Genomic DNA, 13,460 nt, shown 5'->3' on the forward strand with positions numbered 1-13,460 from the left:
AGAAAAAAAATGTGCTTCATCAAAATATAAAAGTAAAAATACTTTTTCACCATTCTATTGGTATATATGTCAGAAAACAGATTATCTCACCTTTCTACCCATATTTGCATTTGAACTAAGCCTATGCAACGCCAAACCCAGCGCTCTGCCAGAGAAGTGTCAGAGTCAATCTATAAGGTTATCTTCTCATCCGCAAACCCCTCCTGTGATACCATATTTTACTTTTGCTCACACTAAATAAAACAAACTGATATTTATAGCATTTGTTAGGAGACTGAATGTTTTCATCTACTCACCAAGTCATCCAAAATACCTCAGAAATCAAGTTTCATGACAGTTACCAAAACAATGATTTGAACCAGTAACTTTGAGATGTTTATATAAGAACAGTTAAAAAATACATAAACACGGAAAAAACTTCTCATCTGCTTTTTTCTTCTGATTTATTACCTAATAATTCAATAGCAGAGGACTTTTCTACAGCAAAAGAAAAAGACTACAAAATAATCTTTATAAAAAAGGGGAATATTATTTGCGATTAAATCCATATAATAGCAACTCCAACTATTAAGCTTGCTCATTCTACAGTAAAAAAAGAGAGTAGAATTAAAAGGCAAAAATATCTTTCAAGTAGTTGCTTCTGTACAAAAGGGAGCTTAGGTGATTAAACAAGAGATTACTATGGCACTGGTACCACACATTCTTAAAAGAAAATAAAGGCACTTTGAAATATCATGTAGAAGATACTGAATAAATTACAGGATATGTGTTTCATGGGGAAAGAAGAGTAAATAGCTGTAATTTGGGAGGCTAGAATTTCATTAATGAGATAGAATAAAGGGCTCTGCAAACAAAAGGACCTTTCTTAAAGGTTTTCAGTAACTTTACACAAGTTTCAATATTACATCTTAATGGCAGTATATGACAGTGCATCTGCATTTCTTAGATGTTCTTTTCATTATATTTTTTTCATTATCCATTTTCAATCAATAGATAATAGATAAATGACATTAAGAGATCAAGAGCTTTCTGTTGTAAGCTATACAAACTCTGAGTTATGAAAAACACCATGTTCTGCTCTGTGAAATCACAGCAATGACTTCTGATTGTCTGAAATTATTGTTTCAGAAAATAAAATTTTAACATTTATCTCTGTAGAAGGCAGATTTCATCCTCAACTTACGATCAATCAATCATCAGAAACATCCAACTTCCCATAATAGCTGGTTCCAGCTTGTACATGGAGCTTTCCTTTCTAGGGTTCAGAGCAGATGAATTAACATATGCCTATTATAAACTGGTAGCATATAGTCTAAGGATTAACTACTATAGCAACCAGTACTGTAGTCTGCCAACACATATTCACCCAAATTGCTGGATTTTCTAAGTTTATGTGGATAGGATTTATATGTAGGTGTTCATTTATTGTGCAGAGATTGCAAGTTTTCTATTATGTGGATTTCTTCAAATATGTATAAAAGCATAGGCATTGCATCACCCTTCCAAAAAAACCTAGTGTAATACTCAAAATAAAACTGCTACTAAAATAACATTAATTCAATTGTATTTTACAAATATTTATTTTACACTTTATAGGATTTCTCCTGCCTCTTCATTTAATTCTATTCAATTATTCTAGAATGGTATTCTGGAGAGCCAGTATCATAAATTGTTCAAACTGAAATAAGATGACATGAAACATGGTATAATCAAAACCTTTCCACCCATAACCTTAATTCCATGCAAACTATATTAAAAAAAAAAATAGAATTAAAGTCTGCTTTTGTTACAATACACTTTAAAAATGGTGCATTTTAAAACAAATCATATATGACATCACAAATGACTTTTTGAGTAAGTGGTGAGTGTTAAGTCCCAGTGGAGTTCAATGTTACCTAAAAATTAATTCCTAAAGATATGGGAATATTCCTCTTGCCAGATACACTTCTGTATTTAAGTTTTTTAGGAAAAAATGGGTTGAAGGGTAAAGAACCCTATTTCAACTGTGATTACCTATACATGGGCATTAAATACACATATGACAGACTGCACTATCCAAGTTACTGTATATTACAACCATCCACAAATAAGTGATGCATCATTTCATCACTTCCAATGGAGTTGAGCAGAAGCATTTTGAGAATAAACAGAGGTATGAGTTAAGAGAAAAGTACCAGAAGAAAGAAAAAAATACCATACTAAAATATGCTTCCTCTGTCTGTAAATATAACTTTGTTGCTTGCAAACCTATCATCTGCATTTCAGCTACTTTTTTCCTAGTATATTGTTCTACTTTTTCTCCTGTCTCCTGACATGATCTTATTTTTCCCCTCTTCAATCACTCTCTCCTTCCTTCTTCCTACTGTCTTCCTTTCTATACTGCTCTTCTGAGTTTAACTTTCATTCTGACTCCCTTCTCATTTTATCTATTCTGGAGTAATTATTCCTGGGTTTTCTTCTACCATTTCAGTTCTGTAGCCTCAGTTCTTAACTCTTGAAATTTAGCACCTTCTTTTTCTTTTTGTCCTGTAGCAGATGTAATCATGTTTGAACAGTCCAGCAGAATTTTGGGGAAACTCCAGTGATAAATATCAAGGCTGCTTGGTGAAGTTTTCAACTAGTGTGAAACATCTGTCACAGGGGTGGCAGGACCAGGACGGGTAGCAAGTCAACACAATGTGAGGACAAAGCCTTCCAACAGAGAGTAAAGGCCATTCATTTTACAACTGGAGAAACCCTTTCTATACCAAATGATAGGAACATTATCTGAATACTTCCCAGTCCCCAGATCCATTACATAGGCTTTTGCACCTTTCTGCTGCTTTGGAGGCAGAAATCAGACACGTAGGTGTTGGCAGTCAAGAGAGAAGCATCAGCAAATTATATCATTGCCTGGCCAAAGGACCATTACAGATTTATTTTTTTTTAATAATTCAAGATAAACATTAAAATGAGATACTGAGAAATGTCATTATACTAGAAAAGGAAATATTCCAATAAATCAAAAAGAACTTGCCTATACTTCCACAGACAAAGATTCATACACCTATTACAGCAGTATTTCCTAACGGTGTGGGTAAGAAAATACCCACATCAAGGGAGAGGTATGATCATGTTACAGTTATGTGCCATATTGATTTTGTTCTCTTTTAGTGGATAGCTATCAACCAGAGCATTTGCCTTCCAGAAGCAAGCTCAACCTAACAGGCTGTTATTAACATGGCAACCTGAAAGAGATCCTGAAAGTTGTGTGATGTATCAAACATGTCTTAATTCCTCCATGAAGAAAACAGTTCTGAACATGACAAAAGTCCATGTGAATGCTGAAGGGCTTCTCTGCTTTCCACACTTACCACCACTGGCTCATAGCGCCGATGCCAGCTACGGTGCATCAAGGTATGAGCTGTGCAAGGAAAATGATCCAGCTCAAAACTACACAGAGCAAAAATAGTGGCTAAATTCAGTTAACCCTGGAGCTACCAGGAATGCTAGTGCCAAGCAGAGCTACTGACTGGGGACAGTCATCACTTTTAAGTTCAGAAAACTTAACAATAGCCTCAGAAAAGGCAATTTGTATGAACTCGGAAAAAGACTACTTCACTTTTATTCCTTGTATCATTTGACTCTTCAAGCACCAGTCATATTTTGGTAGCATAATTTTACTGACATTATGTTTCTTTTTAGAAAGGCTTTACGCTTCAGATTACACCATTTAGATATTAGGATTTTATCTTTAATGCCGAAAGGGATTACATACGATCTTGGTGACCAAAAGTGCTACTGCTCTCAGCACCTTTTAGGACATTTTGGTGAAGCAGGGAGGACAAAAAGCCACCTTTGAAAGAGTGTCAACAAATGCTTGTTAGCAGTGAACAGCATTTTATAGTCAATGGGAAAATATTCTACAAGCCAAGCAGATCTGACTTTAAATAAGGTCTTTTTCTAAGACTTTTCTGAAAGTACTGTAATTCTAACACGATTTTGTCCATTTGATCCACTTATGATTAGGAAAAGACTGAAGTGATTTTGAGCCATTAAACAGAGAAAATGCAGTTGAACGATGCTCCCGATTCTTTTCTATTTTAGGTAACGATGGAGACGGGAAGATTGCCTTCCCCAGGGCTCTGGATAGATCCATAGAGAATTCCTCCGAGGGCTGTCCAAAATCTTACCACAGGGAATCAATGATGAACATATGGGATAAGACAATTACCAACTCACAATCCCAGTCCAGACAAACTGAACAAAAACTTTGAGGGCTGATCGAGTGACCTCTCTTTTGTCTGTCTTCTCCCTGAGTAGTTGTTCGTCTCCTATTATATTTCTTGTATTTCTATGACTAGAAATTGTGGAAGAACATTTCAATTCAGTGTGGTAGAAGAGGCACATTTCTCCTTCTGCTAATTTCCAGAGATGCCCCTGCCCGCCTGGACCGCTGACATGTTCCCTACCTTTGCCTGCCCTCTTGTCTCCACCCTATAAGTTCTACAAGACATGGTGATTTCTACAGCACAGAGCTGTAATTTGGAATTTTTTTCCAGGTGTACCTTTCAAGTTGCATTCAACAAAGCACAGCAATGTTATCCTCCTCCAAAGACTTTACTGGCCACTGTCTTTGGCAGCTTATTACAACAAATATTTCACAATATGACAACCATTGATGTGCATCAAAAAGTGGAAGAGACTGAGGAAGTCAAACACTGCTTTCCCTAAGTGGCAATACCTATATTATTCAAAATCTGTTCTTGCGCATCTGAAAGAACAGATAATCTGTAGCCTCGCCAAGGAATCTTTTCACCACTTCTTTCTTAAGTTTTCCTTCCTCACTATCTAAGTGAATTCATCTGTGCTGCAATTTATTATTGTAAGAAAAAGAGTCTTGCTCTGTTACCTCTTGTCCTTTCTACTATAGCAAGCGAGAACAGACTATTTATTTTCTTTCTCTTTACAGCAGTCTTGTATGTACATGAAGACAGTTATTCCATCCCTCATTTATTTTTTAAAAATTAAACAACCACAATCCATCCTTTTAAATAAACCATGTTTTCCAAACTCAAGATCACTGGAGAAGAAACTCTGAGGTTTCTCTGCAGATTCTTCTTGGTGTGTATTAATCAAAAAGGACAAAAAGTGCTCTGAGAACTTCTTAAACTTTAAGTACAACAAAAAGACAACTTTATGTACCTCACAAGCTCTCTACAACCAGCACAGCGTTTCCCTTGTTACAGGAATGTGACATTGTTGACTTACACTCAGCTGGCAGCGTGACAACTACTATTGGGTCTTTTTTCAGTGAACTGCTACCAAACCATTTGATTCTACACAGCTCCTTACCTGTAAATGTATTACCTCAACCCTGTCATTACTAAACAGCTTTATAGTTTTTCGGATCATATCTCCAGTTTGCATCTATCTGAATTCCAAGTCTGCAAAGTAACTGCAGTTCCCAGCCAGCAGTTTTACCTACATACGTAATAACCACTTCCACTGTTATCTTTGTCATTATTTAAATATGAAAATATTAAACAATGGGGGACCTGAGTAGGTGCTTGTCAACACAGTCAACACATCCTCTGTCTGACAGTCAACCTCCGACAACAACTCTGTCCACATATTAGACTGAGGGTCCTGTGCTTACCCAAAGGTATTTTCACACAGACCATCTATACCTGGTTACTTTAGGAAAGTACCACATGAATCACTGTGAAAAAGTTCTAATCACAATACTGATTACAGTCAGAAAGAAAAAAGAAAGTAAATTGGTCTGTGCGAATTATTTTTTTATAAATTGACTTTGATTTACGGTTTTTGTTTGCATTTACAAACAAAAATTATTGTGATTTTTTTTTTCCTGAGGATTAAGCTAGTGGACCTATGACCTCCTGGTCCTGTATTTTAATTCCTCTGTTACAACACCAGCGACAAAGCAATTATATGTTGCTGATGACGACTGCTCAACAGGATATCCATCAACCCTGGCATGGAGGGACTAATTTTAGAAAAGAAAGTGTTTTGGAGCCCATTCAACTGTCAGCATTGTTGTGCCAGGTCAAGGAGGAATTCACCAAATACCTCTGGGCTCTGGTCAGTTCTCATTTAACTTCCAGGTTGTCTCTAAAACACTGGTTCATTACCAAAGACATAGACAGGAGACAACTAGCTTCCTCTAAAATCATACAATATTTACAGCTTGACCAGCATTTTAGTGTTTTGAATTGGTTTAATCAGCATTCATACAGACAGGTATCTAACTTCACCCTTACAAGTCAGATTCTCTGACGTTGTTATGCCATGACTCAGGGAAGTAGAAGAAAATAAAGCAAGAAGACTGCTGATGCAAGAGTCTCAATGGGTGGCAGATGAAAGGAGGAATGCTGCTTCAAATCCTTTAAATTAGCAGCTCTCTGCTATCCACAGACTGTTCTTGGCCAATATCCGTAAGTAATTTGTAAGTAATGGAATTAAGAAAAAACAAGCTGCAGCTTCCAGCATTTTGCAATTACCAAGGGATCATACGGCTTGAAGAACCATAGATGGCTACATGCCACAGAAAATTCTAAGTCAAAGAGTTGTAGTCAAACGTTACTTTAGCAAGCAACTTTCCAGCTTGAGATATAATAAAGAAAATTTAAGAGGTCTGGAATTTAAAAGGGAAACAATGAGAAGGTAAACAACTTATTACATATATCATGCAAACTGAGAGAGGAAAAAGTTATTAGTGTCTCATCCAACCCCACTACCGCATGTTTTGAAAAAGGAATACAATTGACAACTTGTGAAAACATATCTGAAACTAGTTTACTCTAAAATTAAAAGAAGGTAGTTGTACCTACATGCATGTCAAATATTTGATAATACTTAAGACTGTAAAATCTCATTTTCCTGTTCTCCTCTCTTTTCATCAGAAGACGAAATGTTATCTTCCCTGGCACAAGCTATTTAAGAACATATATGAAAAGCAGCATTTCAGACGTTTTGATACCATGTAATGTTAGATCTCCAAGGTCTTATTATGAGATGAGAGGAGGCTCCTTAAGTAATCAGTATAATGTCCAGAAGATTTAAAGCATTTAATATAGCATTTCCCTTTTTAGCCCAGTGATGTTCATAGCACTAGGTTTTTGACATGGAAGCACTCAATTCAGAAATGAGTTGAGAATATATAAGTTTTCAGATGAATACCAAAAATCAAATAAGCTCTTATAAATGCTGTTTAAAATAATCTTTACAAACATAAAAATACTAGCAACATACCTGAAAAAGAACATGAACAGAGCAGCTGTGATGCAGAACAACAGGACCTACAAGAAGGAGAAAGACTGTTATTACATCAAACATCACACTTCTACTGCATGTCCTGGATCATGAAGATTTTACAGCTGTTACTATAAAAGCGAAACTCTATTTATATGCTTGAAGAGCCAGAGTTAAAGCCTGTCTGAATCCACCAAAAAGGATTCTCTTGTTTCTAGTGGACTTTGAGGTGTTCCTGTAGAAGTTACAAAAAAATATGAAATCCAAACCAGGGTAGTGGGACAACAGACGCAGCAAATGATGCCACTTAAAATAGTCTGGAATAAAATAATAAATAACAAAATAAAACAATCGAATTAAAACAATAAAGCAATAGAATGGAAATTTAAACATTATATTTTGTCTGTCTTTGCTTTTGTGATTTATTCAAATATCATATCACTAAGTTTCAGTTTAAAAGGCAGGACATTTAAGATGCCTGTACAGACAGCTGCTTCTGCTTAACTGCTTTCCAGCAAGTTTGAGAATAAATAATTCTATTCCCAAATGAGAGTATCCTTTCTAGTAGTTTACCTTAGTGTCAAACTCACTTGGAATAATCCCATTTCGCTCTAGATTATCAATGTGATCATACAAGAGTCAGTGAGTAAACTCAGCAGCTCTCCAACTCTGAGAGGGGAACATCCTACCTCTTCCTCCCAACCTCTCTGCTGGGGCTCCGTGCTCTTACCTCCTCCTTATCACTTGCACAGTGACTCACAAATGGTGAAGTAAATTAACTCAAGGAGGAAAAAAAGTAAATCAAAATTCTGGAGAGTTTTCTGTCAATTTGGTGAGATAAGGAGATCACTGGATGGGTCTAAAAGCACCAAAGGTGACACAGGCAAAAGGGAAGGATGGGGACCTCCATGCCAGGAACAGAGAAGAGGAGAAAGGATGAAGCCATCTTCCTTGAGATACCAGCAAGCCCTCGTACCTTGATTGTAGAACCGCTTGTATATACACAGCTGTTTCGGGAACAACTACACCATGTTTTAAATTCATAACCTGCCTTAATCCACTCCATCTTTGCCAGATAGAGCTCAAGAGTGAGAAAATACTGTTTTGTTCTAGATACACTGGTCCATATTCATACCATCATTCATGAGGCAAACACCTTATAGAAAAACTGCAAGTGTTTTAGAAAACACCTGCACTGATTTTCAAGGGTTGAAGAAGGGTTGATCATGATAGGATACAGATAGTTTAAGTGAAAAGAAATGGTAATGGTGGCAACAGTGTATATTTGAAGGTTGTAAACACATAGAACAGTAGGGTGCTGTAGGGTGCTGCATGCTGACACAGATCAGAAAGTGTGATAAAAATTTGAATAGAAGTCGATAATGACTTTCAGAGAAAAAAATCTAATGAGGCCATTTCCCTTTTCTAAGTCCTCTGGCATGTGACTTAAAATTAGATCACACAAGACATTATAACATTTATTGTATAAACTAGCCGGTATTTCTTTTCCTTTTCCTTCACCAGTACTATCATATTTTATTATTCTGCATCAAAAATGTAAACAACTGAAATCATTTTATATGAAATCATTAGGGGAAAGTAAGGACAATTATATCTTTCAGTTTAAACTAGCAGTGAAAGCAGACTTACATTTAAACCCAGGTTCTACTTAAAAAGATCTGCCCTAATCCTCCAAAGTCAAAACCATATTTAAACATTCAAACAACAATCATCAATTCTCTGGATACCATTTCTGGGAGACAGAAGGGACAAGAAGACTTGACAGCATATTAAAAACACTCACTTCACTAAACAGTCTCTTTTTCTTGTCCTTTTTTCTCTTATTCCTTTTTTACCTTTTTTTTTAGTAAGTTTGATAACAACATAAGAAGTATGTACACACATCACTAAGATTCCCTCTGAGCTCTCACTTCTTTAGGCTAAAGCACCCCAGTTCTCTCAGCCTCTCATTGTATGAGAGATGCTCCAAAGCCCTTAATCACCTTCATGGCCCTTCATTCCAGGGCCATGTCCACGTCTGTCTCATACTAGGAAATCCAGCACTAGACACAACACTACAGATGTGTCTCACTAGTGCTGAGTAGAGGGGAAGGATCACCTCACTCAACCTCCTGGCAATGCTTCTTCTAATGCAGACCAAGAGGCTGGTGCCTCCTTTGCTGGAAGGGCCTTTTGCTGGCTCATGTTCGGCTTGGTGTCCACCAGGACCCCTCTGTTCTTTTCTGCAAAACTGCTTTCCAGATGTCCCCAGCACATATTGGTGCCTGGGGTTATTCCTCCCCAGTGGCAGGACTCAGCCCTTCCCTTTGTTGAATGTTATGAGGTTTCTGTTGGCCCATTTCTCCAGCTGCACCATCTAGTGCAGCAAGAACTCCTCCCAGTTCTGTATCATCTGCAAACCTGCTGAGGGTGCAGCCTCTTGTCCATTCATCCAGGTCACTAATGAAGATGCTACTGACCCCAGTATGGATTCCTGGGGTACACCACCAGTGACTGGCCTCCCACTGGACTTTGTGCTGCTGATCACAACTCTTCAAGCCTGTCAGTTCAGTACAACTAGTTTTCAACCCACCTCACCATCCACCTGTCATCAAATTGTCTATAATCTGTATTCTATTTGGCAAAATCTGGGCAACTTAAAATACTTGAAGACCTTGCTTAATCAACCTCTATAATTATCAGATGTCTTTCAGAACTTAAAAACATTATTTGAAAAAAACCCAAAAACCTAACAGAGGTGGAAGACATTGGTCAGTTGGAAAAGAGGAAACTGATACTAATTTTTGTAAATGAGAAGTTCAGGGAATGTTAGATGTTCAGCCAGGTCACTTCTAATATCCACAACTATACTAGAATAAATTATTTGAAACAGCCAGTTTATAAACATCTAGATAACAAGACAATAAGAAACAACCAACGCAATAAACAAGTAAATTAAAAATACTGTAATTTTCTCCTTTGACATGTTTTAAGGAAAGGAGGAGGTGTAATTTATCTGAACTTTAATGCACCTTTGTGGCAGTTGCATACATTAATTACGTAAGTAGGCACAGAGCTGCTCATGAACACTACAGGAGAAAACTCGAATAGTTACCGGTTCGTTATCAAACTAAAATGCATTTTAACTGAGGTCACCAAAGAGGTTTTGCTTCCCTCTTCAGCAGTGATTTGAATGATGAAAGTGAGATTATGTCATAAATTCACAAAATCCTTTAGAGGCCAGGTCTTCACACAGAGCGATTGAATTGCCCAAAGTCAACAAGATGAAATTCAATAAAAACAAATACAAAGTAGTTGGCAGGAGAAATCACATACACAAAAACCATATCAAGAAACAACTGTGTAGGCAGTACAAGAGTATAACAAATTCCACAGATCACAAATAGACAGATGCCAGCAATTCAGTGCTGTGGAAAGTGCTATAAAATACTGCAGACTCTTTTAGAAGCAGACGAGGTAAGACATAGCAGTATATTACACTAATGACCTGGTGCACACACCCCAAAATACAGTGTTGGGCACTACTGTTAAAGAAGAGTGCAGATGAAACAAGACAGCCCAGAAGAGCATGATGAAAATAACAGGTATGTAGTGTACAACTGTTGGGAAACTGCTTGAAATACAAAAGAAGCAGCTAGTGACAAACATGACAACTATTTTCATATAATTATCATATACTGACAAATCTGTCTCATCAGAAGGAGGAAGGAGGAAGACAGAGTGAAATCTACAGTGAAGACAACATAGGCTAGATATTAGGAAGAGCTCTCTCTGTTAGGGTAGTGATACACCAGAACAAATTGCCCATGAGATTGTGGAATCTCCTTTATCAGAGGTGTTTAAGATCAACAGAGGTAAACATCTCATAGAAATGCTCTGGGAATATTTGACACTGAGTATCCCAACATTTACACATCAAGACATAGAGCTAAACCAGACTGTTTTACATGAAATGCACAGCCCAACGTGGAAATCCCAGTGATTATCTTCTTATCATAGCATCAAGAAACAGAAGAGGAATGGTCACCATGCTTCAAAATTAAGCTTATTTAAAAATAAGCCTTTGTTTCAACTTTTCCCCATTCTATATAATTTTTTTTGTAGCATCCTCAGTACAATAAGCAAAACCTGTTTTAGATTTAGAACCAACTATACTAAAAAAGAGAAAAAAATATGAAGGCCTACAGAAATATAATTTTAAACATTGAGTGAGTTTAAGCATCATAATCTAGTGAGCAGGAAGTCTCATTTGGGATTTTTCTTGCAGAGTCCGTCATTTTTTGATTTACGATACAAGATCAACAAATTGTGCTTGGCAACACACAGACCTTGAAACTTTCCAGCTGCAGAAACAGATACAGCAAGCAGACAACCTACATGTTTCTAATGAGAATGATACGCCCTAAATATTTTAACGTTTTTAAAGAGATGCACATAGGCTACAAGGAAAAATCCCTATGCTCCAGGACAGGTTAGCATATCTGGTGTGTAAGGTGAGCCCTGCAATTTAATTGATTACATTATACTTTACTGCACTACACTAAACATTAATCAAAAAAGCAGAAAGTTGATGACAAAACCTAAGAGGTACTTTTTTCCAGATCTCTGTTGGCTGACAAACTCAAATTCTTTTTTCTTTTCAAAAAAGATGAGACCTCATCTAAACAGCATCACAAAGCAACATTGAGCAGTTCCCAGTTCTGACCACAAAACAAAAAGCTCTGGCTGAAAGCAGTTACCAGCAGCCCCAGTAACACCAGCAGCCCCAGTAACACCAGCAGCAGCAGCTCACAAAGGACTTGCTCTTGCAGACAGATAGAAATAATCTTGGACCAGAGGAAGGAAAAATAACACTGACAAAACTATTAAAACTACTCTCGAGTCTCTTGTATTCAGACTTTTCATGCATATTACCTAATCCTAAGGTTGTGTATTTTCCTTGAGCATTTTCATTATAGTCAGATTTCCTGGGGTAAAAAGTCTCTGATCGGAGGCTGCTGGTTCTCCCATACAGCCAGATTAAAGAGTAGGGCTGAAGTCTGTGATAAAGTAACACAGACCTTGTAATTAAAAGGAGAAGCACCGAAGATACATGTAATCTATGTAGATGAAGACAGGAGGAGGGAGAAGGGACAGATCGGTGATATCAGCTGGTAGAAGCATTTAGAGTGTCAGAGCTACAGTTCAACACCAAAGAGCATTAAACCCAGCTCAGAGAAGACCTCAGGCTGTTTCAGCCGCTGGCACATCAACACATGACTTCAAGCACATTCATGAAGCCTGAAAACCACCACCTTCTTGATCAATCACTTCACAATGTATGTGAGAGCTGTATCTACACTTCATGATAAAAAAATAAAGTTAATACTCCTAGTCCCTGAAGACTGTGTGCTACTGTCTGTTAAGGTCTGTCTGAGGAAACTTTTACTGGTAAAAATCATGGAAAATTAAAAACTCAGTTAAAATAAGTCCCTCCAATGATTAATACTTGAACCAATTTCTTCCAAAAGTTACAAAAAAGAGAAAGTGGACATACTGTTACACATTTCTAAATCAATCACTAATTAATGTTTCTACAAATATGACCACAGTAATCAGGATTTAATAGCAACATGTGCTTGCTTTCTAAAATGAGTACTTTTTAATACAGATTTTCAGTTTTACAAGCCTTCTGTGATCTATATACATGTAACTGGGAGCTTTGTACAGTGGTCATGAATTTTTACCCTTAAAATATGTGATCAAGAAAAAAACCCCTATTCCACATATTTTTTTTAATCCTCAAAACAAGCCATTTATCGACAGAAGAGCTTACTGCTCTCACTGCTGACAGAGGTTATGAGCACCCTTTCACCTTTATAGACCTAGTTGAATAGTAGTATGGTAGTTGTAATATTTTTTATTATATCAGCTAACATTACTAGGGATGAAAGAAGATGCTCTATTGGACTTTTGAGATCACAATCCATTCTTCAGATTTATCCCTACTTCAGACATGAGGAAGGATTTTTTGTGTCCCAAAGCCTTTCTGTTTTTTCTCCAAACATGTTAATTGGTCTAATAAAAAAAAAATAGCTTTAATCATAAGCCCACAAAGCTACACAAACAGCACTAAAATTATATGTTGGTGCAATCATAGAAATTTGTCAACTGTTGATTGTGGTTCCTAAATTTTATTTCAAGAC

The 13,460-nt window shown here is 36.9% G+C and overlaps 1 protein-coding gene across 1 annotated transcript in view; it reads right to left on the bottom strand.

The window, feature by feature from the left end:
• The window catches only part of TMEM135 (transmembrane protein 135), a 186,802-nt gene that overhangs the window by 59,501 nt on the left and 113,841 nt on the right, over nucleotides 1–13,460 (bottom strand). The window contains exon 6 of the mRNA XM_074860305.1: nucleotides 7,255–7,301. Coding sequence (XP_074716406.1) covers nucleotides 7,255–7,301 — 47 coding nt within the window. The remainder of the gene's footprint in view (nucleotides 1–7,254; nucleotides 7,302–13,460) is intronic.

This window comes from Strix uralensis, chromosome 2, assembly GCF_047716275.1.
Source record: "Strix uralensis isolate ZFMK-TIS-50842 chromosome 2, bStrUra1, whole genome shotgun sequence".
Classification (NCBI taxonomy): Eukaryota; Metazoa; Chordata; class Aves; order Strigiformes; family Strigidae; genus Strix; species Strix uralensis.